Below are 24,169 nucleotides of genomic sequence, written 5' to 3' on the forward strand. Positions count from 1 at the left end.
TATGTATGTATACGTATTGCGATTTATCTCTTCACGTCATCGCATGACGTCGTCGTGCGCAACACACGTGTGTGGAACCACGAAAAATGGACGTTTCTCTCGTCGACGAGCTAAAGAGTACGTCCCTCGTCGATCCCGTCGACTCGATACGCTCCAACGAACGCTCGCGACTTTTCTAGAACTCGAAAACACTGAAAACGATGCGGAAATCGCTCCCCGTCTTCGCGCTCTCATAGGCGACGTCGCCCGAACGGGCGAAACGAGGTAGAAACGGATCGCGATCGACGTCGCGAGAGAACTGAAGCGTTATTCTAGCGTTTCGTGGCCACTACTCAAACCTCTCGTAACACGATCGCTTGCCGCGGTAAGTCCCGCGACTCTCCTTTTATTTTCGAGAGTCGCGTACTCGCCTTTCCTAGGCGTGTGCCGAGTTCTACGCGAGCTGTCCTTACGAAACGGACCCGCCCGACTCGCCCGATTCCTTCGAGGCCGTGCGCTCGCGCATTTTCGACGCGCTCGAACGATTTGAAAGGCAAACGGGCGAAATCTCGACAAAGGGGGGCCTTTTTGTTGACTAAGTGGTCTTTTTAGCGCTCCATTTACGCTACAGCGACTTTGCGAGTTGATTGTGGAACCGAAACGGCACTACCGCCGTTGCGATAAATTTCTCAGGGGCGTGGAAAAGGTAAGGGTTCGTTCACGCCCATTGGAGGACAAGAATGTAATTGAGAGAAAAGTTTTTCGCTATAAAACATACAGAGTAACAGGGCCTACTCGGGGCAAACTAAAAACGCAGTATCGAGGGCGTTTGTATAAGTGATTCCTTCTTACATCAGATACTGTGCACTAGTACCGTAGGGTTGGATCCTAGTATACATACTGTTCTAGTGCAATTGATGACCACACTCGCACCTGCACGCCACTCGAAGTGTTTACGAATTCCTGTACGCGTTTTTTTAGAACGTTCTTGTGGTCACAACGGACGATTCGTTCTGCAACGGGTACGTAGCAGACGTGCACGCACCTTTTTTCCTCATCCTGCCTCGTCTGTATTCCAAAGGTTTTGCGATGACGATGGACTTGCCAATCCCGCCAAAGTGCGCCGTCAATCGTCGGACTTCAATAGCAGCAGCGACTGTCCTTCGCCTATACCTCCTCTTCCTCGGTCTCCGATACCGCCAGAAACGTTTCTCACGCTTCCTCTCCGAGCTGTCGTCCCACCGTCGTCGTCGTCGTCGTCGTCGTCGTCGTCGTCGACATCATCATCATCTTTGAACAGGGAATCGAAAGTGCACTCGACATCAGATCACGAAATATTGTTTGAGGACGTCGGCAACGATCCCAATCTCGTCGCCAATGAATCGCTGTCTCTCTCGCTTGCAGACGACGACGCGACGGTATCGTCGACGACGGTCGATCAAGGCGACGAAGAGCAGAAACGAAGTAAGTCGAATCAGGAGACGGCTTTGTTAGAGGAGACGTGGAAATGCCGCGAATTGAGCTTGGAGAACGGCGTGAAGACGCACAAGCCGTTGGAGACCAACTGAGAAAGCGAATCAAGAGCCACAGTGGTGATAGTTATCGTAACATAGTGCGTGTAGAGAGTCGTAAGTAACGTAGGAATGATGAAATGAGAAGATTGACCGCGTGCTCGAAGCACGCAGTAGCGGGACCGACGGAATGCCAACTGTATTTATTTTTTTATTAGCTTAGAATGCTACCATCGTGCACTCTAGAGGAAGACTGTAGTTTACAAGAACAATCACCAAATGTATGGGATGAGTTTTGCCGTGCTGCGTATGTACTCCTGGTAGGCGGCGTCGGCTCCCCAGCGCTTTAGCCCTTGCCTGTCTTGCATGTTGATTCCTGAGACGCGAATCAAGAGGAAGGCAATAAAAAGTGGGGAACCGACGCTGATGTAGTCGAATGGCGTATCGAAAACAGACGTAGCCGGAATCAAGTGACCAATCCATAAGAGTATTTCTCCCAAGTAGTTGGGATGCTGGGAAATGGACCATAAGCCTTTGTTGATCCATTTTCCTTTATTGGCAGGATCCATTTTAAACCTTAGATAGATCAGTTGAATGGTACTGAGAAGGACCGAAGAAGGTGGATTTACTCACGTGTTCTTTTGATGGTCTGCAATTGATTCCAAGAGGAATCCAAATGTCCAGAGTATCCAGCCAAAATAGTCTCGGTTTTGCAGGGGCGTGTCATTAGATTTACTGTTGAGAATAAGAGACGGTGCCAGAGTCACTAAAACCCACACACCTGTAAAAAAAGTTGTCGCGTACGGGCTAGTAAAATCAATATAATTGCTTTCCTTGAAGAGTCCATGCCACGAGGAATTTCCACGGATTGGTCTTGATCTTGTCGAATCGGCTGTCCTTTCCCACTCTTAGAACGCGAAAGAAGAGAAAAAGACCGAGGCGAGCAGCCCACGTGCAGACGAGAGCTGTCTGCACTTTCTGGCGCGTCGTCGCTCGTCTCTTCGCCCATAGGAGCGATTGCAGAGCGACGACGACGAATGTCAAGCTGCCAGTCAAATCGTAGAACTTCTCCGTTTGAAAAAGGTTCGCGAGCAGAAATCCGCTACCTTGAATAGCGAAATCGATCGCGGCCAACTTGGCGAAAGAACTACCCATGTCATGCACTTCCGGGATATCCAAACGGGTAATTGCGCGATGAGTAGCAGCAAAGTCTGCGTCGTCTTCGGCGGTTCGAGAGGAATCGGCCGAGCCGTGTGCAATCGCATGGTAGCCGAAGGCTATCGCGTCGTCGCAGCAAGCCGAAATCCCGACAAGGAGCTCGAAAACGACGCCGCCGTCGTGAATGTGGCGTGCGACGTCGCCGACGAACGAGCGATCGCGTCGACGGCGCGACGAACGATCGACCTTTTCGGCGCCGTCGACGTCGTCGTGAACTCGGCGGGCATCAATCGCGATTCCCTTTTCGTGCGAACGAAATTCGACGACGTTCGACGCCTATTCGACGTGAATCTAATCGGTTCGATGGCCGCGTGCAAGGCCTTTTTACCGTTCATGCTAAAACAGCGTCGAGGATCGATCGTCAACGTGGGATCCGTCGTCGGATTGATCGGGAATGAGGGCCAATGCGGCTATAGTGCCTCCAAAGCCGGTTTGGTTGGTTTCAATCGGTCGTTGGCGAAGGAGGTCGCCGCGAGAGGAATTCGAGTCAATTTGGTCGCTCCCGGATTCGTTCGTACCGATATGACCGTGGGGCTTGACGAGGAAAAAATTCGGAAGGGGATTCCTTTGGGGAGATTTGGTAATTCGGATGAGATTGCGTCTGCTGTTTATTTTGCCGCCACGGCTGACGGTATTAGCGGTCAGGTGAGTTGGAAAGAAAAGGTCTCCTATTTTATTTTCTAATCGAGTTCCAAGGTTTTTGTTGTTGATGGCGGTCTAAGCTGCACATTGTAGCATAACGACAGCAGTTTTCATCGATTGAATTATCATCCTATTTTCTTGCGTTTTTTTTTCTATTCGCTTTTGAGTTCGGTTGTCAAAATATAGCCGCCTTCCGGCTGCAATTCAAGTACAACGAATTCGCCGTTTTCCAGATTCCAAAGCCGGTGAAATCGCTCCACCTTTAGAGAGGAAAAGATTTCCGAATTGAAAAACAAGTACACATCTTTCAATCTAACCTCCCAATGGAAGTAACGCATGAGAAAGAGACGGCTGGTGAGCCCGTGAGTGACAAGCAGTATGTTCTGTTTGCATCGTCCCTTCTTCATGTCTCGGTACAGCGTTTCAAGGAAGGAAGAAACTCTGTCATACACATCAGCTCCACTAAAGAGATTTGCATCAATACCACGTAGGTGAGGAGGATGTCAGGTGTACAGAGTCTACAGACTCCCTCAATTTTATTTTAAAAGGAAAGCCGCTTGATAGGACTTTGACTGACCTTTCTCCCGTTGGAAAACGAAAATAGAAGGAACCAATTTTTCTTCGTTCTTCCATCACTTCCTCGACTTTTTCCGGATCTTGAAAATTTCCCCATTCTTGCTCGCGAATGCGCGGCTCTTCTGTCCAAGTAACCTGAAAAAAAACGACTAATGTATCTATAGATCCAGAATCGTTTTTGCGTGTACTTGATCATTCCTGAAAGCCAACTTGACTGCATCAAACGTCTGCTTCGATCGGGTAAAAGGAGATATGTAACAGGCGATGCTCTCATTAGCAATAATATCCTTAATTCGTTGGCCAGCTCTCTGAAACCGACACACAACGCTGCGTTTAAAAGCAAGACGTTTCTTTAGACTTACTCGAGCCTGCTCAACACCTCTCTCTGTCAAATACATGCGACTGTCTGGCATCGTTCTATACAGTCGTTTGTCAACGTTTCCTACTGACTCGCTGTACAGTACAACAACGCTATTTTATTAGACTTAGTAAATTGGCTCTAATAGTTACCCGTGGCGCATGATGAAAATTCGTCGCGGAAAGGAGGCAAAGTGTCTTTTCCATTTTTCTTCTTGAAGCCTGCCGGACACACGTGACGTCAGTTTTTTTGCTGTGAGCGAAGGGCGTGGTCAGTTTAAGGTGTTACAAACCTTTGAAAAAGTTCGCCTATGCTGTTCATTCTTCCGTCGAGAGAAACGCTTGCGCTTCCTGTGCCTTTCATATCGCGTATTCGTTTAGTCAGAAGAAGTCGATGTCCTATCGTCGTGACGCCCATCTCTCGCAGATGCGTCTCGGTGAGCTCGAGCAGCACTTCGCCACTCGTCACAGCGTGTTGTTGAAACAAGGAGACGTACATTTCCATGCCCAAGCCTCGCAGCCACGATGCAATTTCCTTCGATGTCCAGCTAAAAGCTTCCATAGTAGACTATACGGGAGCCTATTTGGTTGAAGTTCCCATCGTACGTGTGTTCTCCGGTGAATTCTCCATTATGCTGACTCCCGCTTTCGACTTGAGCCAGACAGACGAGTTTGTCATCGTGAAGCTGATCGTTCCTTATGCTAAGGTAACAGTACGCCTCATCCATTGTGACCTAGATTCGTCCGTACGGATTGCGTAGATATCCGATGTGGAATTTCACATAGAAGAAACGGTGTTTCTCTTCTACATGAAGCCCTATTATCTACGGTACTAACAAAGGTCACGATGCTCAGGTCAAAAATATCTAAACGAATATTTCAGGCTGAATTTTCCAGGCGAAATTGTCGAGGACGGCCGAGAGAAGGCGCAATACGACGTCGATAAAGGTCTACAAGCAGAAAATGATATTCGCTTGACGATTTTTTCCGCTGCAGGTCACATTTTGGTGTATTTACCAAAAGTCAGCCCTGGACAGCACTTTGATGGGCTGGACATGCTCACAGCTCTGATGGCACCCAAGTCGAAAAAGAAAGTCACTAGACCATCTATAGAAATTCTTCCAGGTGCAACGTGTCTTGTAGGGGATAGACAGTAATTGATTGATTGATTCGTTCAAAAGACTCTCAGGAAAGTGCTGCAGGCGCAATTGCCCAGGTCGGCAGAGGAGATGACGATGACGATGATGATGATGACGATTTTGAATTGGATTGGTTTGTTGATCAAGCATTGCCAAAAGTACGCATTTTCATTGTTCTGAGCGTCTCCTCTTTTCTCTATCGTTTGCTCTCTCTCTCTCTTTCTGTGTATATAAGATTGACGACGGTCAAGAGGTTTCCTTATCCAGACCTCAATACGGATTTGCCAATCGCTTGAAGTGTCTATTCTCAAGCTGTGATGTATGTTTTTGCTATGTACAGTAGTAGGCTTACCTTCTAAACAAGTATGCGTGTCTGTAGGACTACCAAGAGTTTTTAGACTTGCCTAATCCGGATCAAACCCCCGCAAGCGCTCGACGACAACTTCGGATAGATGCTGAGAACAAGGCCTTTGATCCAGATCGCTATTTGTAAGGACTATATCTGGGGAGCAGTGTCTTCATATCTCTTTATAGGTATGATCTATTCGAGAACGCTGACATTCAAAATATCCTTGCTTACAAGCCAAAAATTTGCAAATTAGGTTCTGAAACAAAAATGTGTTTAATTAATTAAGTGTAGCAATGTGTTTAGTAGTAGACTTCACTGACGAGGAAAAGGAAAAGATGAGACGATTGCCTCGCAGAGAATATATCCTAAATTTAGGAAATTATTGACCGTGCCTCTCTCTCTCTCTCTTCAGTTTTCTTGACTCTTCATGTGGTTTCTCACATTTATTAGATAAGGAAGAAGAGAGAGCTGTCTATTTGGGTCTGGTCGACATTCTCTTTGCCTACTGCTACAATCATCGCATCACTGAAGGAGAAAACACGGTCAGGAAAGAATCAATATTATATATTGGTCAAAATTGCTGATAGGTCGAATCGTCTTGGACTGTGGCAAAATTAAGTCCTCTGTTGTCTTGGCTACATGTACGTTTTTGTATTCATTGCGGATTTTATTATTTGCGTTGGTAGAATTGTGCGTCGCTTCGCGAAACGTCAGTCGCTTGCTGTAGACGATCTCTTATCTATCCTTTACATCGTCACTTTGGCTTGACGCTGCGGATTTTGGAGGACCTGAAAAGAACGTTTGATGCAGGTACTTTGATTTAAAAACACCGTTGGTCTTGGCCTCAAGTTGAATAATTGCTGGTACAGGTCGACCCCAAATTGTCAAGTGCTTACTTGAACTCCATTTTATGGTGGAGAGGGCCGAATCGAGACAACTTCTGAATGAGCTTTATCTGACTGATTATTGCATTTGGGCACAAACGGCTAGGTAAGAAAGAAGAGGCAAGCAAAACTGCAGGAAACATCTGGTTTTGTAGTAGGAAAAAGTTTCAGAAGATTTCAGAGAAACTGGCAAAGGTTGGAAAGTAACAAAAAGAGATGTGCTTCTTCTTAGACTCATTATTTTCAGATCAGCATATCTCGGGCGGACTTGGACTTAGATTTAGAAGAACTAGAGAGCGTTGCACACGAAGCTATAAAATCTAACTCGACAGAAATTAATGGATGAATTGATAATTCGATTAATTTTTTAAAACGCGTGTCGTCGATTATCCGGGATCTAGCCACAGGACATGGAGAAAGTCGAAGCGTCGTCGAAGACGGAAGACAAACCAAAGTCTCGCAAGCCATCAGGTACCGGTCATCAATTGTGCAACGCGTACGCTGACGCGCGTGCGAGCAGAGGCACTGTGGAGGCAGCAAAAGATGTCCGCCTGCAAACCGATCTGGTCGGGGGCCGTGCTTGGCGTTCTCTTCACCATCGCAGGCATCGTCTTTGTAATAGTTGGCGGATTTCTCTTAGGAATAGTCAGAGACGTGAGTGCCACATCAAACGAAGCTTCGAGACAAACGATTTCTTTCTCTCTCTCTCTAGGTGAAAGAGTACGAATTGGACTACACTCGGTGCGCGACTACAAATAACCGGTCGGAATCGTCAATCAATCAGTCAACGTGCGCCGATTATCTTCTAAATACGTCGTCGTCTGATCGTCTTCATTTACGACGCGACGCGTGCCAGTGCAATCGCACGTTCGTCCTCCAGGAAAATTTCACCGGTCCCGTCTACGTCTATTACTTCCTGACCGAATTCTTTCAGAATCATCGTCGCTACGTCAAGTCGCGCGATGACGATCAGTTGATGGGCGATCCAACTGTAACCAATGGAAATTGCGATCCGTTTGAAGATGGTGACGTTGGAGACGGTCTCCTTCCCTATGCGCCGTGTGGCATGATAGCTAATAGCCTTTTTAACGATTCCTTCAATATCGCGTTGAGCGATGGCAGTGACGTCAGTTGGACTCGGACTGGCATTGCTTGGCCGAGCGATTATAAGGGCAAGTTTAAGAATCCTGAACCGTCGTCGACAATTGAAGAGCTGAAAAAACATTTTGTCAACGTTACGTTACCACCGCCCAGCTGGCCCGTACCCGTGTGGGGCCTATCCAATGATGTCAGCAATACAGGCTTCATCAATGAGGACCTTATCGTGTGGATGAGAACGGCCGCCTTTCCGCGATTTCGAAAGCTCTATGCAAAAATCGAAGGCGGCCTGCAAGCTGGAGTACCGTACACAGTGAAAATAAATTACAGTGAGTATCAAGGGAGTTTCCTTTTGAGCTTCTTTCTACTCTATTCGCTCAGTACGTCATATTTTTTTCTGCCTGTCTCTTCTAGATTTTCCTGTCACTGTATTCGACGGTACAAAGTCGTTGGTGTTCTCCACGACTTCATCGATTGGTGGAAGACGTTTTTTCGTGCCTATCATCTATCTGGTTGTCGGAGGACTTTTGCTTTTGTTTGCAATTACGTTCTTTTTGATTTACTATTTCGTGGAACCAAAGTAAGCGACTGGAAACCATCGGGGGGGGGGGGGGGGGGGGGGGGGGTATTGGACCATAACGCAATTTTTCTACTAAGGCGAGACAAGAAGAACTGGAAGCGCGTCAGAGAATTCAAGCAGTAAAAAGCACAGGCAAGTGACGTACTGTAGTTCTTTTATGTAACACGATTGTGTGTGTGCGGTATGTACAAAAGAATATGGTCCCGTTTCTTTTTGTATAAAATTACCCCATCCCCCGTCAAACTGCTCTATTTTAGACAGGCACTTCAATCCGTTCGTTCAAATCTTCCTCGGGGACTTGAACCTCTTCCTCGTCTCCCTGAACCTCGATTATATTGTCGATGCTACATTTTAAATAAATAATTCATTAGTGATCTCGTGAGATATAATAAGAGTCCCCCACCTTTCAACTGATTCTCTTGTCTGCTGTTGCAGTAGACCCGAGCTCCTAAAATATCGCTCTAGGAATTGACTTTTTAGGGTAATAGAATCTTTACTCTGGATTATCGCCGCTTGCTTCTTCGCCGTGCACTGAGAAAAGAACGTGTTTAGTGCGCGCGTCAGATATCAAGGTTCTACGGCCGACTTTCTTCTTCGTTTTCGCCCGAGTTGTTTCCTTGGAGTTCGCTGAGCAGTTGTTCGTCCGTGTATCGCCTAAGGATCAATTGATCGGCGAGTGAGAACGCGCTTTCGACAGTCGCCATCATACCAGTTCTTGTTTGGGACGAATTCCGTGTAGCGATTCTGTCCCCCTTTCCGAAATGCCGGACAGATAACGTAGCTCGCACATTGACCCATCGCAGAGCCGTCCGTCACACGAAAAGTCACGAAATTTCGACGATTCTTAGCGTGCGTTTATTTCGTCACATACGGGAAGGATACGCCCACGCCCACATTGCTGCGCTTTGCTTCGTCGAACGAACAGTTCGATAACATGGGAGTAAGCTCGTCGAGCCCACGAAAAGTCACTGTCGCACGGATCGAAGATGACCCAAACGTCATCGCGGTGCGTTTCTCGGAAGCGACGAATCTTCGTGTCACGCGCACCGCTTCTAGGTAACCGAGTCGGTTCTGAAGCAATTGGCTGAGCCGAGAAAAGCCAGACCAGAAGATTCTGTCGCAAAGAAGACGACTGTACCACGTTATGATGATAGTACACGAAATTTTGCCGCATTGCTGCAGTCCATAATCATCATTCTTAGGAAATGAAGAGAGAAGTAGGGCTTTTCGTGGTGACGACCGCCAGTCTCTTGAGGTAGAGCGAGTGGTTTTTTTGCTCTTTATTTGTGTGGAAGTGTACTTTTTGTAGTGGTATCAACTGTGGAAGCAGAACGAGGCAGAAAGAAATGAGGAAATGAAAAAGAAAGAGGAGGAGTGGAGTAACCATTTAAAACAGATAGACGAGAAGGTACAGTCTGAAGTCAAAACAAAAGACAAGGACCAATGATGATGCATGTGTCAGCTGGAATCGCAAAAGAATCGAGCGATAGAGGATGCAGACAACGCTGTAGAATCCATACGCAATAGGCTAAAGTAAGTCGACCTCAGGAATAAGTAGATTAAATAGGTAATAATTTTGTGTTGGAATAGTCTGTCACTGAAGACTGGAAGTAATGCGTGCAATGATCTTAGAGATGCTCTCCTGGCCTGCTACGTTAATCATTCAAGACAGCCACTTCATTGTTCAGAAGCTACCAAGGCCTTTGTAGAATGCGCTAAAAAGGTTCGAAATGAACAGAAAGGCTAGTCACATCCAAGAGGAGGTTAGTCTGCGCGCATTAGAAATTTAATAAATAATGCTACAAGTCAAATGCGATCACTCTAAAGAGTCAGTCGAATTTCTGTATGGCATCAATGTCTTTGCCTTCTACCTCCTGGATAACAATGTTTTAGTATGGCGGCTCATTTAAAATTATTCACTTACTTTCTTAATTTCGTCTGGAAATTCGTCGATTCTTGCCTTCACGCAGGAAAGGCAGAAACGCTTGGTGTAGAACAGGCTACAAAGCTAAGTACAGTAGAGCAAGGTTTAGTTGTACTCGTGCGGAATGAAACGCTCGTTTCGCACCTGTCCCACGCAGACTGGGTCTTTGCATAGAGAACAATGACCTCCTAGTGTCAAATGCTGATCGTCTGGAGCGAACGGGTCTTTTAGAATGTACGCTTCTTCTAGAAGACTGCTGCGTGTCAAGCAAAAGCATTTTGAGAGACTTAGGCTGCCCTTCCGTACACTATTGCTTTATTAAACGGAGGTTTTTGTCCGAAGTAGTCAAAATGAACTGCTAAGCCGCATCGAGAACACCGAAAAACGTTTCGCAAGCGAGACATTAGCGCGCGTTAGAACTATAAATACTGTACAGTACATGCAAAAAACGGCAGAGACGAGGAAGAACTGCAAGGACGGCCCTAATTAATAGTTCAGAAAAAATGAAAAAGAATTTTTCTTCCAGCATTGCTAGTTGAGACAGACAGAGAGTATGAAGACCAGTCACACTTAAAACGGCAGAAAGGCTCATGGTTAAGAAGAACTTCAAGTTGCTTATTGGCACCCATGTTGAGTATTTGAAAAGAAACGGTTAGCCATGAGCAGGCTCTCTTTTCTTTGCAGCTGCCATCTTGCTGACCAATGTAGCGTCCTAATGATTGTATCACCCTTCTGGACATGGTGATGCCATAATGGCATTCTCTAACGTAGATCTTTACCAAAGACATCGAACCAGCATCTTCTGTGTCAACCCACAAATTTATTCTCTTCTTGGTTGTAGTTTTAGATGTAATTGCGTATTCACCACCTCCGTGTGTAGTACAAGCAACCGTTTTATCTTCAGATAGCCTATATCCTGCTGCATTATTAAAGTGCATCAGAGAACTTTCTGCATCTTCCGTCAGCTGATGTTCAGCTTCATTGTAAACTTCTTCTGTCAAATGCGGTTGACAGACTGGTGGTTGACAACTAGTTGGGCGCAAGGGCCCTGGGCGCAAGTGGAGGACAGTCAACGCCTGAAGGAGAGCTGCTTCAGAATAGAGTCCACTGTCTTGCACAGGGCCAAGCAACTCCTGTGTTGTCATCAGTGGTAACTGAATGCACTGCAACAACTCAGTAACCAATTTCTGATCAGTTGTGCGATCTTCAGCAAAGTGGAGCCAAGATTGAACAGCATTAAACAAGTCAATTTGGCGAGCACTAAGTCCATCAGTTTGCAAGATAGTCAAGACTTGCTTTCGACTTAGCTCAACAAATGCTCTTGAATGAATGACTTTGAGCGTCTGCTTATGAATCATCTCCATGCATGCTTTGTGAAGGTCGTCCATCATGTGCTGTGCTGCAAATTCAAGCATAGAGCAGACGTTGTTGACAGATAAATTGTTTTGAAGCCATGCAAAGCACTGATCCCTCAAAGTAGATACATTATAGTAATCAGCTAGCGTAGCCATCATCGGCATCAATGCGGGATCAACGATGGCCGTTCCGGTGTACAGAAAATCAAGGAACGACGAGAAAGAGGCGGGATCTGTATTTGGCAAAGGTATGATGGCACGTTGACTTTCCTGTTCATAAAGTATTCTAGCCATCACATCACTCTGAGTAGCCATGACGACACGGTGTGCCTTGAATTCTTTTCGGGACTCCCCCACAACAAAAGTAATGTCGTGAAATTCTTTCGTCTCAGCCAACTTTTTCCAGATTTCGGAAATCGTATCCTTGGCGGCTAGTGTCACACCCGGACTCTTCAGAGTACTACTACTAGTTCGAGGAGAAGGCCGAGGTCGATTCATAGCACTACTGGCACTACTGAGCTACTGTAGGTTACGCCCCTGTTGCGCGCGTTAGCCGCTGCCGGACCATGGCGGACGAAAACAAAGCCGAAATCGACGTATTCGAAGCCGACGCAGCTAGAGCATACGCATCACTAACTGACAATCCTAAAGAACAAGACAAAGATGACTTCGACTTCGAACCGGGCCCCGAATCAGCAAATTCCTCGCCGCACGAAGCGGACAAGCTCCCAGAAACGATAGAAAGCACACGGCGAAGATCATCGCGACAACTTCCTTCAATACCATTAGCTAAAGATCGACGAGAAAGCGTAAATAGCGTCGTTATTCGGAAAAACAAATCGGCACACTTCGCTGTCTGTCTAGTCGTCGACCGCTCGAGTTAGTCAGGCGTCGAGCTCGTCCATCAGCCTGAGATCGGACGCAGTACGGCATAGTTTAGCGGGACAGGCGCTTCTCGTCTACGGTCCACCGGGCGGATGCAAGAGTCGACTCGTACGACGACTCGTCGCCGAAATACCGGCCGTCTTTACAAAAGTCATCACCCGTAAAAGACGAGATACAAAAAGAAGAGAATTTCGTACTAGAATAAGGTCTCTTAGATACGACTAGACGACGTTTAGTCGACGAAATCGACGGGAAGGATTACTACTTCGTATCGAATCGCGAATTCGACGAGTTGGTCAATAAGAACGAGTTCGTCGAGCACGCTCACGTAAAGCAAAATCGTCCCGAAAACACTCGCGGGCTGAATCGATATCAAAAAGCGGCGTCGATCGAGAGTCTCGACGGGATAGAGACCGAGGTCATAGAGAATCGGTATGGAACGACGGAGCGGGCTCTTCTCGAGGCGAGAAGAGTCAATAGTCCGTGCGTTGTCATGGTGCTCGATATGGACGGCGCTCGGCATTGGATGGATCAGAGGGAGAACGTGGGCATGAAGTTGCACTTTGTTTTTGTGCGGGTAAAGAGAGAGAGACGTTGGCCTGCGTTTAGTCTAGAATTCTTTTCTCGGATAGAACGTTCGAACTTTCTGTCATCCCTTGGACATGTTTCACGCCAAAGTGGTGGTCGATAAGGATATGGAAGAGGCGTTTAAGTCCATAAAATCACACGCGCTTAGCGGTGGGTTCGTAATCTATTCGTATTGCTAGGAAAATATTTTCTTATAGCCGTTCAATATGATGAAGAATCTCCCAGAGCCCAGCTACTTGAAGCGCAGGCTGAATGGTCGGCTGTCGAAACCATTCAACCAAGCGAGACAGGTATTGTGCGAAAATGCCACGCTTCACGTGTATTTTATACATTTCGCAGGTTCTGTGAATCCCGTTCAGAAGACGAGACTGGTCACCTATTCTGAACTATTGAATTATTTTCAAACGGTGGACCTCAGCCAGCAGGCGGTAAGGAAAAAAAGACTACGCTACTTTTCTTGATTCTGTGCCCAAAAGGCGAGTATAATACCTGTTCAACGGCGAAGTGGTGTATCGGCCATCACTCACGTTCTATTTGCTCCTAAACTTTTAAAGTCACTGCACCGGGAACGAAATCTCGTTTTCTCAATGGGTCTCTGTAAGGATATTGATATTTGGCGAGCTGTGTAGCAAGTCGTTCTTACGTTGACGTTATAGATGGATTTAATAATAGTCAGATGCTTCACATTCGCGTGCTTCAGACGATCTATAGAAAGTTGATGGGTACAAGTCTTGATTGTGCTCGATTTGGAAGTCACTGGCAAGTCATAGGGTTCCAAGGTAAGATCTCCCAATTTTGCATTGTTTTTCAAAGACGAAGTTTTCAAGGAGCCGATCCTGCTACTGATCTAAGAGGAACCGGATTTCTGGGCCTAGTTCATTTAATTTATCTCGTGATGGACGAGCAGAGGCTGAGACTGGCGTTGGAAATATTCCAATTGTCTCAGGACAAAGTTCAGGTAGGCAATGCGACGACGCTTGATTTTTTGACAAATCTTTTTCTCCATCTTAGAACTTTCCTTTCTGCGCTCTGTCGATCAACGTGACGAGAATCGCTCTGCAGTGCCTTAGACAGGGTGTTCTCACAAGGCAGGCAAACGCAGAGGCAAATGACAAGCCGGGGGTCTTCTTACAGTTGATTTATAGAGAATGCAATCGACGTCAAGAGGTTCTGGGCGTCGTTAACGAATTCTACACGGCTACTCTCTATCACTTGTATTACATCTGGTGCGATAATGAAGTTCCTTGACCTAGCTTTGGGTTGTGACTTGCTTTGTATCAAAGGAGACACCAGAAGAAGACTATAACTGATACTGGATTTGTTCTCAGAGGTACGTTTGACCACATACATTCTTTGGGAGGAAAACATTCACATTGAATGGGCGTAGAAGTCGAAAGTTGGGTGAGGAAGAATCCTAGCAAGGTTCTGAAGAATCTGAAAAGTATACTGACTGCCAAGCAGTCTGCTCGCAAGGTAAGCTCGCAAGATGAAGAGAACGAGTTGAGCTTCACTAAAATCGCCGAGACGGACGCGACAGACTAATAGCGTACTGTATATATAGTACCGTCTCCAGTCAGGGTCTCCAGTAGAACTATGAGTTAAATGAGCCTTGTAATGTGTGATATCCTCCTATATTCAACTTTTAATTAGAAGTGTCTATATTTGGCACTGTATAATTAAACAGAGCGTAATCTGCTTCATATAACTCTAACAGTTTGCTAAGTACTGCGGTAGACATATTCGTATAACTCTGTTTAAAATTTGGCTTTTCTGCCGACGGATTTGCGTGAGGCAAAACGAGATCTTTTGGTGCACCGATAGCAGTCAAAATGTACTTTGCATCTTCATCTAGGGTGTCGAGTTTGGAGTAGAAATTGTAGCGAATCAAACACGGCTGACAAAGATTGGCCATAGGCTGCCAGTGAGGATTGGCTAGGCTTGGACGTGTCAAATACCTCGCAACAAAAGAGGTAAACTCGTCGAACCGCACTCCTCGACCAGATTTCGCCTCTTCTTCGCTAAGGCCTCGATGACGCAATATAGCACTGCCTATATTCTTCAGAAACCACGGATCGCCTTTGACGAATTTACTGGCATAGGCTGAGATGAGTCTCTCAAGAGGTTCCCTGTGCACCATAACTTTTTTGTAGTGAATCAACTTCGCCTGTATTTCGCGCATCTGCGCCACTGAATTCGGACGCAGAAAGGTGAAATAGTCGTGATCGTGAGTCTGATGGCGGGACACGCTCTCGACGCTCGAAGCTTTACCTGTCAACACCTGAATGACTTTTTTCCACGACGAACAGCCCGCTTTCGGTACGCTGCAATAGATGAGTCGGTGCTTATCGTCGACAATGAGTCGAGAGTAGAGCTTCAGTCTGTCTCTTAGAGTCAGCGGAGGACGAGATTCGGCAAGTCGGCTGCACGCCCTTTCGACGAAGCGTTGTCGTTCCTTGAACCGAAGTGCAGTCGCGTGAGGCCGCGGGAGTAATAAAGCCGAATTTTTTGTAGGTACGGGATGCTTCACGCGCAATGAAAACTGAATAGCGAAAACGAAACACGCTGTGACGAGCACGATCACGCAAAATACTGAAACCCATCTGTCAGCATTTCGAAGACGCCTTCAGAAGGAAGCGCTTACCCCCAACAATGAGTCTCATGAACTCTGGCACTTCACGTCTTGGAGAAATTCTCCTAAAAACTTACGGGATATCTAAAAGAGGTGGAGTCGCCCAGTCGCCCTTCGTCTAATGAAATTCGTTGCCCGTGCGGTGATTATCGCACTCTCCGTTGTCGTCTTCTTCTTAGGATGTCACTTCGCCACGCGACGCGCCGAGCAAATTCGGCCTTCGAGTTCGACCGAATCAGACGACATATGTCGACTCTTTCGCGACGGTTCGTTCAGACGCGTCGAATTGCTTCAGAACAGCAAAGGAAGCCAACGTAAGCAAGTCGACTTAGTCGAATTCGGCGGTCGTCGCTTCGTCGTGAAGACGCCCCTCATCTTCACGTCGTCGTACAGTTACTTGAGGGAAGCGGTGCACCGTTTATTCGACAGCGACGGCGCCAATACAACACGCCTTGCCACCGTAACTCTCGACGATCTCATCCATCACTTGTGGCCCGTCGTCGAAAGTCTGCACGGCGTGGCTTACGCGGATTTTCAGAGGCAAGCGCGCATCGCTGACAAGGACAAAGATTCCGCGTGGTCTCTCAGCGAAGTCAACTCTTTGCTATCTGAGATAGTTCGTCACCTGAATTCAATGCCATCGAACGAGGTATTCTACCATCGCAGTCTGGGCCCGGTCTCCTATCTCGCCGAATATCTCGGCTATTGCAATAGAAGTTACGTCGAAGGGGCAATGACTGCTGGCGACCTACGAACTTTTATCTACGATCACTTTCCGAACGTTAGTCGAAGGGACGGCTTTTACGCTTGGAAGCGAGTCGTGCTGAGCCTCATTGATCTCATAACCGCCGTCAAATCAACCCCCCTTGGACCTTTGCTCTTTTGCGATATCGCGGCGAGAAATTTTGGAGTCGACGCCGATTGGCGAGTTAAATTAATTGACATTGATTCTGTATTTCCGGCCCACGTGGTGCAGAGAGCTGTGAATCATTCTTGCCGGAGTGACGACGACGTGTGCGCCTTTCATCGATGTCGGTCGCGTTGTTCGAGCGACACGCGGCGCTGTCTTCCGGTTCGATCCGATGTCAATGCGTACATGATTTGCCGTCTCGTGTTCAATCTCGACGGACTCATTCGCGATCAAGACGAATTGCGTCCGCACTTTGGCGCGAATGCATTCGACGTTCTTCAGCGAATCGTTCGCCGGTGTTCCCATGCCGACAGGGACGGCGAAGCGGCGGAAATTGTTAAGCAAATGCAATTTTTGGTTCGCAGCGCTACTTTTAGACAAGACGCACTCTCTGAAGGTGAGTTCAGCACCCCAATTCGTCATCTTCATAATACATATACTCCTAAAAAAATTTAAGATATTTATCTTGTGATTGTTTCTAGAGACGAGAGGCATACAATAAGAAACACAGCTGCAAGGAGAAGAGCTTTGACTTTGACGGGCATTTCAATAGCAACTATTGATCGGAACTGGGATTAACCAGCTTGCGTATCCTATCAGTCTTACATGTCAAGATGTGACTGCTGGCGTCGCTGCAGGGATCGCCTTTGGGTTGGCAGGTAACCATACCGCCTACAGGTTTTCGTTCATCATTAGAACGAAATATCTGCTCCAATGAAAGCCATTGTGAGTGGCATAAATAAAATAGAATGTCTAGTGGAACCATACCGTAAATTTGTCATTAGATTTGTTACGAACACAGCAGCATGGGCCTTTGATCAACAGTTGAGACGTATTTGAGGCGTCCACAACTTCCCACGTCGGTATCATACAAGTCCACCTGGAACGAATTACCAATTACGCGAGTTCAATAGCATTTATGACTCGCTTTTCGCAAACGAAGCCCAAACGTGATTTGTCAGCCAACTGAACATCAAGAAACTGCTGAGAACACGGACAAAGAGGTCCATAACAGCGATAGGGTCTGTCAAGACGAAGCACTTCCTTCTGTGAGCTATACTCTGTGATGGAAATGGTAAAAGGCCGAAATTCGTAAAGACACTGACGACCACACCAGGAACTCTCTGAAGCATGGATACAGCACCCAAACGTAATGAGCAATCATATTATTACGACCTTCGGTAGCGACGAATAAGTTTCGATTGTACTGATCAGTTACGTAGTACTCATTTGATCCTGCGCTTCCCAGGCATGCTATAAAGTAGAACGGTTCATGCTTCCTCTCTGTCTCCGGCATTCAGCTACTGATACTCACTTCCAGTTGGAGTTTGATTTATCAATAGGCGGTTTAGTTCAGCCAAAATCTCTAATCCCGTAGACCAGCTCGAAGAAATTGGAAGGGACTGACTGTTGAACCCTGCTGGGGCTATGGCCGCTGTTTCCCAGGCTCCTGGTTGAATTGAAACAGGCTGCGTTTCAAGTGGAAACGCCATGGGATCATGCGGCAGTTCACTCAGTGGAGGAGCACTTGGAATTTCCATTGTGCACACTGGATGTCGAAAGATGGTGGCAGTGCAAAGAATCCGGATGTGGCTACGTACGGTTTAGGAGCACCCGTACGTGAAGCCTTCCGTGTACGGATTGATTGGATATGCTAAACGCTAAAACACCGAATCTTCGTCTGTCTCGCGTGTAGAAGACCCGGTGAATGAGTTTGCAAGAGGCTCATCGGTCACGTTCGAACGGTGAAAAACCGGAGACATCGATCCAACGAGTTGTTCTCGCTTGAATTCATTTATTTTATAAAGAAATGAAGTACACGTCGACATCTAATCTCACAAAATACAGTAAAGCATGCATGAAATAAAATAAAAACAAAACCCATCCCAAGTTTCCACCTAAAAATAAAAAACACAGTTACTTACTGTCAAACAATCTCTGTACGTACCTGATTTATAGTGCGTCCATATTCGCATTACCCAGGCTACACCACGGGGAGGTTTGGACGCTTCGTAGCCCAAGGCAGCCACCGCAAAGCGATGACCACCCGTTCCAAAAATTTAGGGCGAGTCACGACGTCCTCGGCCACCCCAATCAGTACCCGCCTGGATGAGAGACGGCCCCTGATACCGAAGTCCCCCGGCGCGGTGGTACCAAACGCTTCGGTATGTCTTCCTGAGAAGAACCGGCGCTTGCGAGATGGAGAGCGGTTGACTGCTGTTTGTAGGAGTCGACAGGAAAGGCAGTGCAATGCCTGAATTGAAGTCTCCTGGGCCAGATCATCGTCAGTCTAATCGTGCCGCCGGGTGAGAAAAGTGCCGGCAACCAGGCCATGGTTGAACACCCCCTCTAAGCCGTACCACACTCAGCCTAGCGCGTGGTCGTGCTTATTGGCAACAATAAGACTTCAGCGATCGTTAAATCCCAGTGCGTAAACCGAGGCCGAAGCCCCCCTTCGCCCTGCCTACAGGCTCCGGCACGGAATTAACCGTGGGCCACGCTGATCCGACAATCCAGGACTTGCCTTTTGTCTTCCCCCGAGCCAATCCGTCAAGGACGAGACGCAGAGATCCGCGCCGCATCCACCCTCGGCCGCAACTGAAAGAAATCGGTGCGACGCGAGGCATTTGAACGTCCCGCCGAGTCAGCACACGCCATCATTGGTTCATTCGTGATCACGTGGTTTAATCGCATTACGCGGGACACGTGCATGACGTAATTTTTGTGTGACGCAGCTACAAGAACGTCGCGCGCGCTCGGCATCAAAGGTTCTTTTCGCTTTCGCATGCCATGGAACATCTAGAACCGAGAAAGAAGAATAGAAAGACGATCTCCGGCTTTTCTCCACGCACTCTGGATAGCGTCTCGCCGTCGAATCGCATCGATTCGAGCGAACCCGAACTTCCCGTGCTCCCTCCTCGATTCATCTACAGCCTAAATGACAGCGGCTCGTCACAGACTACCGTTGCCTTTCTCTATCCAAATCAAAGCATCGCCTTTTGTGGCGTCGCAAAAGTTCGCGTTCTCTTCGGTTGCCTATGGATTCACGGCTATTGCCTGAAGCCGGAACGCGGCTGGATGGCAATGCACTCGCCCAGAACGTCGAGTTTACTCGTCCTAACAGCAGACAGCGAAACGCTGCCGAAATCGTCCGTGTGGGCTCAATTGAGAGAAAAGGAAATTGCTCGCATTGTTGATGAATTTAGCATCGATTCTTCGCTTCTTGGAGCCGTTCTGCTAATTGAAGAGTGCCAGTCGTCGATATTTGACTTCTTGAAGTCTTTGGGTACGGAGAAATTTTCAGACGTCTTTCGAGTAATTCAACCATCAAACGAATGGGGACCATAAATGTACTCACGTGCTCATATTAAGGTTAGATCTCAATCTGATCGAGATGTCGAGGCGAATTCGTGGCACAGCCTGACAAAATTCCGTCTTGTTCAAGATGCGGAGAACGATTCTTTGTCCGTCCTCTCGATTCCACTCACTTGGGAGCAAGCGGTACAACGTCTCTTGATGGACGCGCTGCAGGCGAAGTTGTCATCGTCTCATCGAGCACCAATAGTACTCGTCTGCGGCAATCGCAATTCGGGAAAGTCCACCTATTCACGCTATGCCGTCAATGTTTTCTTAAATAAGTAAGAACGCGTGTATTTGCTTGTTTACTTGTTTAGAAGAAAACCTTGGGGAGTATTTCAAAGAAAAAGGGTTTCCTTTTTAGGTTTTCTGAGGTCGCTTTTTTGGATACTGACGTGGGGCAGTCAGAATTCACAGCTCCTGGATTTGTATCACTGAACATAGTCAAAGACCCAATATTTGGTTAGTAAAGCACCTTCTTTCATCATGTTCAATCGGATAGCTTTTCTTTTTTCAAAGGCCCGGCCTTTTGTCATCAACGAGAGCCAGTCATGTGAGTCTTATCTCGCAGTTTTATTTCTCTCTTAAATTTCAGTCCTCAAAAAAGCTCACATTTTTTTGGCGACGTGACGCCCAAGGGTCGACCCGGTTTCTATCTTGACTGCGTTGAGTCTTGCATCCGCTATTTTGAAACCACGACGACTAAACATCCCTTTGTACCCCTAATTGTCAACTGCCACGGATGGGTCAGAGGTAAAACCTGTTCCGTTCTCATCATATACTGGGTTCAATAGATTCATTTAGGTCTTGGCGAGTTAAATTAATTGACATTGATTCTGTATTTCCGGCCCACGTGGTGCAGAGAGCTGTGAATCATTCTTGCCGGAGTGACGACGACGTGTGCGCCTTTCATCGATGTCGGTCGCGTTGTTCGAGCGACACGCGGCGCTGTCTTCCGGTTCGATCCGATGTCAATGCGTACATGATTTGCCGTCTCGTGTTCAATCTCGACGGACTCATTCGCGATCAAGACGAATTGCGTCCGCACTTTGGCGCGAATGCATTCGACGTTCTTCAGCGAATCGTTCGCCGGTGTTCCCATGCCGACAGGGACGGCGAAGCGGCGGAAATTGTTAAGCAAATACAATTTTTGGTTCGCAGCGCTACTTTTAGACAAAACGCACTCTCTGAAGGTGAGTTCAGCACCCCAATTCGTCATCTTCATAATACATATACTCCTAAAAAAAAAAAGTTTAAGATATTTATCTTGTGATTGTTTCTAGAGACAAGAGGCATACAATAAGAAACACAGCTGCAAGGAGAAGAGCTTTGACTTTGACGGGCATTTCAATAGCAACTATTGATCGGAACTGGGATTAACCAGCTTGCGTATCCTATCAGTCTTACATGTCAAGATGGGACTGCTGGCGTCGCTGCAGAGATCGCCTTTGGGTTGGCAGGTAACCATACCGCCTACAGGTTTTCGTTCATCATTAGAACGAAATATCTGCTCCAATGAAAGCCATTGAGTGGCATAAATAAAATAGAATGTCTAGTGGAACCATACCGTAAATTTGTCATTAGATTTGTTACGAACACAGCAGCATGGGCCTTTGATCAACAGTTGAGACGTATTTGAGGCGTCCACAACTTCCCACGTCGGTATCATACAAGTCCACCTGGAACGAATTACCAATTACGCGAGTTCAATAGCATTTATAACTCGCTTTTCGCAAACGAAGCCCAAACGTGATTTGTCAGCCAACTGAACATCAAGAAACTGCTGAGAACACGGACAAAGAGGTCCATAGCAGCGATAGGGTCTGTCAAGACGAAGCACTTCCTTCTGTGAGCTATACTCTGTGATGGAAATGGTAAAAGGCCGAAATTCGTAAAGACACTGACGACCACACCATGAACTCTCTGCAGCATGAATACAGCACCGAACGTAATGAGCAATCATATTAGTACTACCTTCGGTAGCGACGAATAAGTTTCGATTGTACTGATCAGTTACGTGGTACTCATTTGATCCTGCGCTTCCCAGGCATGCTATAAAGTAGAACGGTTCGTGCTTCATCTCTGTCTCCGGCATTCAGCTACTGATACTCACTTCCAGTTGTAGTTTGATTTATCAATAGGTGGTTTACTTCAGCTAAAATCTCTAATCCTGTAGACCAGCTCGAAGAAATTGGAAGGGACTGACTGTTTAACCCTGCTGGGGCTACGGCCGCCGTTTCCCAGGCTCCTGGTTGAATTGAAACAGGCTGCGTTTCAAGTGGAAACGCCATGGGATCATGCGGCAGTTCACTCAGTGGAGGAGCACTTGGAATTTCCATTGTGCACACAGGACGTCGAAAGACGGTAGCAGTGCGAAGAATCCGGATGTGGCTACGTACGGTGTAGCTAGGAGCACCCGTACGTGAAGACTCCATACGGATTGATTGGACAATGGTAGAAGTAATTGCTAAAGCCAAAACGTCGTTCGAACGCGACCGATGAGCCTCTTGCACTTGCAAGCAAGTCCGGGGAATGATATTAGCCGAAGGCACGTGGAGAACGTCTTTACGACGTCGCTGGATCCACACTGATCACTGATGGGTCGTTCTGAAGCCTCGCTCTGCCTGCAAGTCAATTTGAAGATCATTTGTAAAGAGAAAAAGAAAGCAATACCCTACCGTGCAACATCCGTAAAACTAGTACAGTTTTAGGGCAGTTACTAGTTATTTGGCTCACCAGCTTTCAACATGCTTACAGTTGGTGTACTGTAGTTGAATAGTAGATAGTCAAGCTTGTATAGGTCTAGAAGTTTGCCTAGCACCTCCACACTCAAGCTCTTGAAGCTCTCGCTAAATGTCGGTCTCAACGAAAACGCCTGATTTTTATGGGGTACTCGAAGGTCTTTCGGCGCCCCAATAGCATCCAAGATGTAGTTAGTATCTTCATCAAGCGTGCCAGTTGAAGCATAAAAATCATAGTGTATTACACATGGCTCGCACAAAGATGAAGCTGGCCGCCAATGAACATTTTGGCTACGCACAGCACGACTCGCAACGTAGGAAGCGAACTCGTCGAATCGCACTCCTTTGCCGGTATTGATCTGCTGCTCGCTCAAACCACCTCGTTGACGCAGTATTTTCCGTCCTTCATTTCGAAGAATTCCTCGGTCACCTACAATGAATTTACTCGTATAGGCGGACATTAGTCGATCGAGCGGTTCCCTGTGCACCATGACCTTTGTATAGGTGCGTAGTTTTTCCTCCGTTTCGACTGATTTTCCCAGTTTAGTGTACTTTCCCGGAATGTGTACCCCCCACTTCCCAATACTCTCAAGACTGGGAGCTTTACCGGTCAGTACTAAAATGAGCGATTTCCACGACGTACAGCCGGCTTTTTGTACTTCGCAGTAGATCAATTTATGCTTGTCGTCGACAATTATTCGATGGCGGATCAATGGGTTAGGAGGAAATTGACGTTGAAGTTGCGGATCCGACTGAAACCGCTGGCATGCCTTTTCAACCCATTCCTTTCTTTCGCGGAAGCGACGTCCGACTTGATTCGCTTCAATGGGCTCCGAATCCGATACAGAAAGAGCCTGAGCCTTAGTGGCCGCTGTCGTGACGGCGCCGCTTATTACTGGTACGACACGTTTAGCCAGCCTCAATGCGACCGTACGATTGGTAACAACAGGACGAGGACGGGATGTGCGACGGGTGCCATTTTGAAAATACAAAAAGACACAAAGAACTTGAAGTGCTAGTATCGCTAGAGAAGCAACGGCTACCAAACAGACACTGTTCAGTTCATAGCCTAATTACAGTAACGGGAGCTTACAACAAGCGATCCGCATGGCTCAGACGATGGCTTTTAGTCTTTCACCACAACCCCCGCGGAACTCACTTGAAAGTATACTCGCCGGCGATTGGCTGTAAATTACAGCCAATCTCCGGTGATACTTTCACCGATATGCTAATCCCTATGCATCTATGTCTATCTGCTTTCATGCATGCATCATGGCGGTCAGCCGGGCCGTGGATGGAAACGACGCTCGCGATCTCTATTGGCCAAGAAGTTGGTTCGATTGTCGCAAAGGAACGCATGCATAGAACGTCCGGTCGGCGGGTCCGTCTAACAGAGGGGGTATTTCTGCACCAGACGACACGTGGCTAACACGCGTGTTGCTCGCAG

General features: G+C 47.1%; 15 protein-coding genes across 20 annotated transcripts; 7 read left to right on the forward strand and 8 right to left on the reverse strand.

Annotated features, from left to right (window-relative positions):
• Positions 1-47: 47 nt before the first annotated feature.
• On the forward strand, positions 48-1,774 carry LOC136186364 (serine/threonine-protein phosphatase 4 regulatory subunit 2-A-like). The gene is made up of 7 exons (XM_065973676.1): positions 48-117; positions 180-264; positions 316-364; positions 420-532; positions 592-685; positions 961-1,001; positions 1,061-1,774. The coding sequence occupies exons 1-7, from the start codon at positions 87-89 to the stop codon at positions 1,545-1,547; spliced, it is 900 nt and encodes a 299-aa protein (XP_065829748.1). The 5' UTR covers positions 48-86; the 3' UTR covers positions 1,548-1,774.
• On the reverse strand, positions 1,682-2,674 carry LOC136186365 (uncharacterized). The gene is made up of 3 exons (XM_065973677.1): positions 2,323-2,674; positions 2,124-2,270; positions 1,682-2,066 (listed from the first exon to the last, which is right to left on the reverse strand). Exons 1-3 carry the CDS (start codon positions 2,643-2,645, stop codon positions 1,763-1,765), a joined length of 774 nt encoding a protein of 257 aa, XP_065829749.1. The 5' UTR covers positions 2,646-2,674; the 3' UTR covers positions 1,682-1,762.
• Positions 2,560-3,592, forward strand: LOC136186366 (3-oxoacyl-[acyl-carrier-protein] reductase-like). The gene is made up of 2 exons (XM_065973679.1): positions 2,560-3,353; positions 3,405-3,592. The coding sequence occupies exons 1-2, from the start codon at positions 2,649-2,651 to the stop codon at positions 3,441-3,443; spliced, it is 744 nt and encodes a 247-aa protein (XP_065829751.1). The 5' UTR covers positions 2,560-2,648; the 3' UTR covers positions 3,444-3,592.
• Positions 3,503-4,788, reverse strand: LOC136185901 (uncharacterized). The gene is made up of 6 exons (XM_065973113.1): positions 4,577-4,788; positions 4,289-4,397; positions 4,115-4,234; positions 3,928-4,061; positions 3,668-3,812; positions 3,503-3,610 (listed from the first exon to the last, which is right to left on the reverse strand). The coding sequence occupies exons 1-6, from the start codon at positions 4,786-4,788 to the stop codon at positions 3,503-3,505; spliced, it is 828 nt and encodes a 275-aa protein (XP_065829185.1).
• On the forward strand, positions 4,766-7,050 carry LOC136186362 (protein SHQ1 homolog). 3 transcript variants are annotated; one of them, XM_065973672.1, is made up of 15 exons: positions 4,766-4,990; positions 5,045-5,112; positions 5,167-5,231; positions 5,280-5,408; positions 5,465-5,580; positions 5,658-5,741; positions 5,802-5,911; positions 5,957-6,024; positions 6,075-6,131; positions 6,213-6,313; positions 6,359-6,412; positions 6,458-6,581; positions 6,641-6,761; positions 6,811-6,850; positions 6,903-7,050. In XM_065973672.1, exons 1-15 carry the CDS (start codon positions 4,787-4,789, stop codon positions 6,999-7,001), a joined length of 1,440 nt encoding a protein of 479 aa, XP_065829744.1. In that variant the 5' UTR covers positions 4,766-4,786; the 3' UTR covers positions 7,002-7,050. The 3 variants fall into 3 exon arrangements, with proteins under 3 accessions (XP_065829744.1, XP_065829745.1, XP_065829746.1); XM_065973673.1 differs by having other exon boundaries at positions 6,078-6,131; XM_065973674.1 differs by having other exon boundaries at positions 6,081-6,131.
• Positions 7,046-8,707, forward strand: LOC136186363 (cell cycle control protein 50B-like). The gene is made up of 5 exons (XM_065973675.1): positions 7,046-7,126; positions 7,176-7,309; positions 7,368-8,082; positions 8,168-8,333; positions 8,411-8,707. Exons 1-5 carry the CDS (start codon positions 7,066-7,068, stop codon positions 8,454-8,456), a joined length of 1,122 nt encoding a protein of 373 aa, XP_065829747.1. The 5' UTR covers positions 7,046-7,065; the 3' UTR covers positions 8,457-8,707.
• On the reverse strand, positions 8,471-9,203 carry LOC136186369 (uncharacterized). The gene is made up of 5 exons (XM_065973682.1): positions 9,043-9,203; positions 8,920-8,987; positions 8,831-8,864; positions 8,737-8,781; positions 8,471-8,677 (listed from the first exon to the last, which is right to left on the reverse strand). The coding sequence occupies exons 1-5, from the start codon at positions 9,129-9,131 to the stop codon at positions 8,587-8,589; spliced, it is 327 nt and encodes a 108-aa protein (XP_065829754.1). The 5' UTR covers positions 9,132-9,203; the 3' UTR covers positions 8,471-8,586.
• Positions 9,204-9,215: 12 nt separating this feature from the next.
• On the forward strand, positions 9,216-10,144 carry LOC136186367 (uncharacterized). The gene is made up of 6 exons (XM_065973680.1): positions 9,216-9,339; positions 9,390-9,486; positions 9,536-9,588; positions 9,643-9,741; positions 9,796-9,866; positions 9,924-10,144. Exons 1-6 carry the CDS (start codon positions 9,268-9,270, stop codon positions 10,078-10,080), a joined length of 549 nt encoding a protein of 182 aa, XP_065829752.1. The 5' UTR covers positions 9,216-9,267; the 3' UTR covers positions 10,081-10,144.
• On the reverse strand, positions 10,027-10,661 carry LOC136186368 (cysteine-rich DPF motif domain-containing protein 1-like). Its single transcript, XM_065973681.1, has 4 exons — positions 10,564-10,661; positions 10,402-10,510; positions 10,258-10,341; positions 10,027-10,207 (listed from the first exon to the last, which is right to left on the reverse strand). Exons 1-4 carry the CDS (start codon positions 10,659-10,661, stop codon positions 10,163-10,165), a joined length of 336 nt encoding a protein of 111 aa, XP_065829753.1. The 3' UTR covers positions 10,027-10,162.
• Positions 10,662-10,751: 90 nt separating this feature from the next.
• LOC136185902 (BTB/POZ domain-containing protein 2-like) lies at positions 10,752-12,114 on the reverse strand. Its single transcript, XM_065973114.1, has one exon. The coding sequence runs from the start codon at positions 12,108-12,110 to the stop codon at positions 10,752-10,754; it is 1,359 nt and encodes a 452-aa protein (XP_065829186.1). The 5' UTR covers positions 12,111-12,114.
• A 55-nt stretch (positions 12,115-12,169) lies between these two features.
• LOC136186544 (uncharacterized) lies at positions 12,170-15,836 on the forward strand. 4 transcript variants are annotated; one of them, XR_010669745.1, is made up of 17 exons: positions 12,170-12,421; positions 12,477-12,657; positions 12,713-13,074; positions 13,130-13,235; positions 13,283-13,375; positions 13,425-13,513; positions 13,562-13,682; positions 13,742-13,864; positions 13,913-14,043; positions 14,097-14,173; positions 14,231-14,311; positions 14,369-14,415; positions 14,473-14,558; positions 14,938-15,055; positions 15,109-15,401; positions 15,475-15,548; positions 15,597-15,836. XR_010669745.1 is itself a non-coding variant. In XM_065973923.1 (14 exons), exons 1-14 carry the CDS (start codon positions 12,179-12,181, stop codon positions 15,019-15,021), a joined length of 1,824 nt encoding a protein of 607 aa, XP_065829995.1. In that variant the 5' UTR covers positions 12,170-12,178; the 3' UTR covers positions 15,022-15,403. The 4 variants fall into 4 exon arrangements, 1 of the variants encoding a protein (XP_065829995.1); XR_010669743.1 differs by having other exon boundaries at positions 14,938-15,401; XR_010669744.1 differs by having other exon boundaries at positions 14,938-15,401; positions 15,475-15,836.
• A 1,118-nt stretch (positions 15,837-16,954) lies between these two features.
• LOC136186550 (phospholipid scramblase 3-like) lies at positions 16,955-18,198 on the reverse strand. The gene is made up of 7 exons (XM_065973933.1): positions 17,940-18,198; positions 17,801-17,878; positions 17,553-17,748; positions 17,393-17,504; positions 17,231-17,330; positions 17,122-17,180; positions 16,955-17,066 (listed from the first exon to the last, which is right to left on the reverse strand). The coding sequence occupies exons 1-7, from the start codon at positions 18,163-18,165 to the stop codon at positions 17,028-17,030; spliced, it is 810 nt and encodes a 269-aa protein (XP_065830005.1). The 5' UTR covers positions 18,166-18,198; the 3' UTR covers positions 16,955-17,027.
• Positions 18,199-19,387: 1,189 nt separating this feature from the next.
• On the forward strand, positions 19,388-21,190 carry LOC136186548 (polynucleotide 5'-hydroxyl-kinase nol9-like). Its single transcript, XM_065973930.1, has 6 exons — positions 19,388-19,939; positions 19,997-20,262; positions 20,346-20,443; positions 20,501-20,534; positions 20,589-20,734; positions 20,786-21,190. The coding sequence occupies exons 1-6, from the start codon at positions 19,415-19,417 to the stop codon at positions 20,803-20,805; spliced, it is 1,089 nt and encodes a 362-aa protein (XP_065830002.1). The 5' UTR covers positions 19,388-19,414; the 3' UTR covers positions 20,806-21,190.
• On the reverse strand, positions 21,160-22,323 carry LOC136186551 (phospholipid scramblase 3-like). Its single transcript, XM_065973934.1, has 7 exons — positions 22,095-22,323; positions 21,956-22,033; positions 21,709-21,904; positions 21,549-21,660; positions 21,389-21,488; positions 21,280-21,338; positions 21,160-21,219 (listed from the first exon to the last, which is right to left on the reverse strand). The coding sequence occupies exons 1-7, from the start codon at positions 22,318-22,320 to the stop codon at positions 21,181-21,183; spliced, it is 810 nt and encodes a 269-aa protein (XP_065830006.1). The 5' UTR covers positions 22,321-22,323; the 3' UTR covers positions 21,160-21,180.
• A 265-nt stretch (positions 22,324-22,588) lies between these two features.
• Positions 22,589-23,985, reverse strand: LOC136185903 (carbohydrate sulfotransferase 11-like). Its single transcript, XM_065973116.1, has 2 exons — positions 23,882-23,985; positions 22,589-23,775 (listed from the first exon to the last, which is right to left on the reverse strand). The coding sequence occupies exons 1-2, from the start codon at positions 23,983-23,985 to the stop codon at positions 22,701-22,703; spliced, it is 1,179 nt and encodes a 392-aa protein (XP_065829188.1). The 3' UTR covers positions 22,589-22,700.
• Between the last annotated feature and the right edge of the window lie 184 nt (positions 23,986-24,169).

The sequence above is a fragment of the Oscarella lobularis genome, chromosome 4 (assembly GCF_947507565.1).
Source record: "Oscarella lobularis chromosome 4, ooOscLobu1.1, whole genome shotgun sequence".
NCBI lineage: Eukaryota > Metazoa > Porifera > Homoscleromorpha > Homosclerophorida > Oscarellidae > Oscarella > Oscarella lobularis.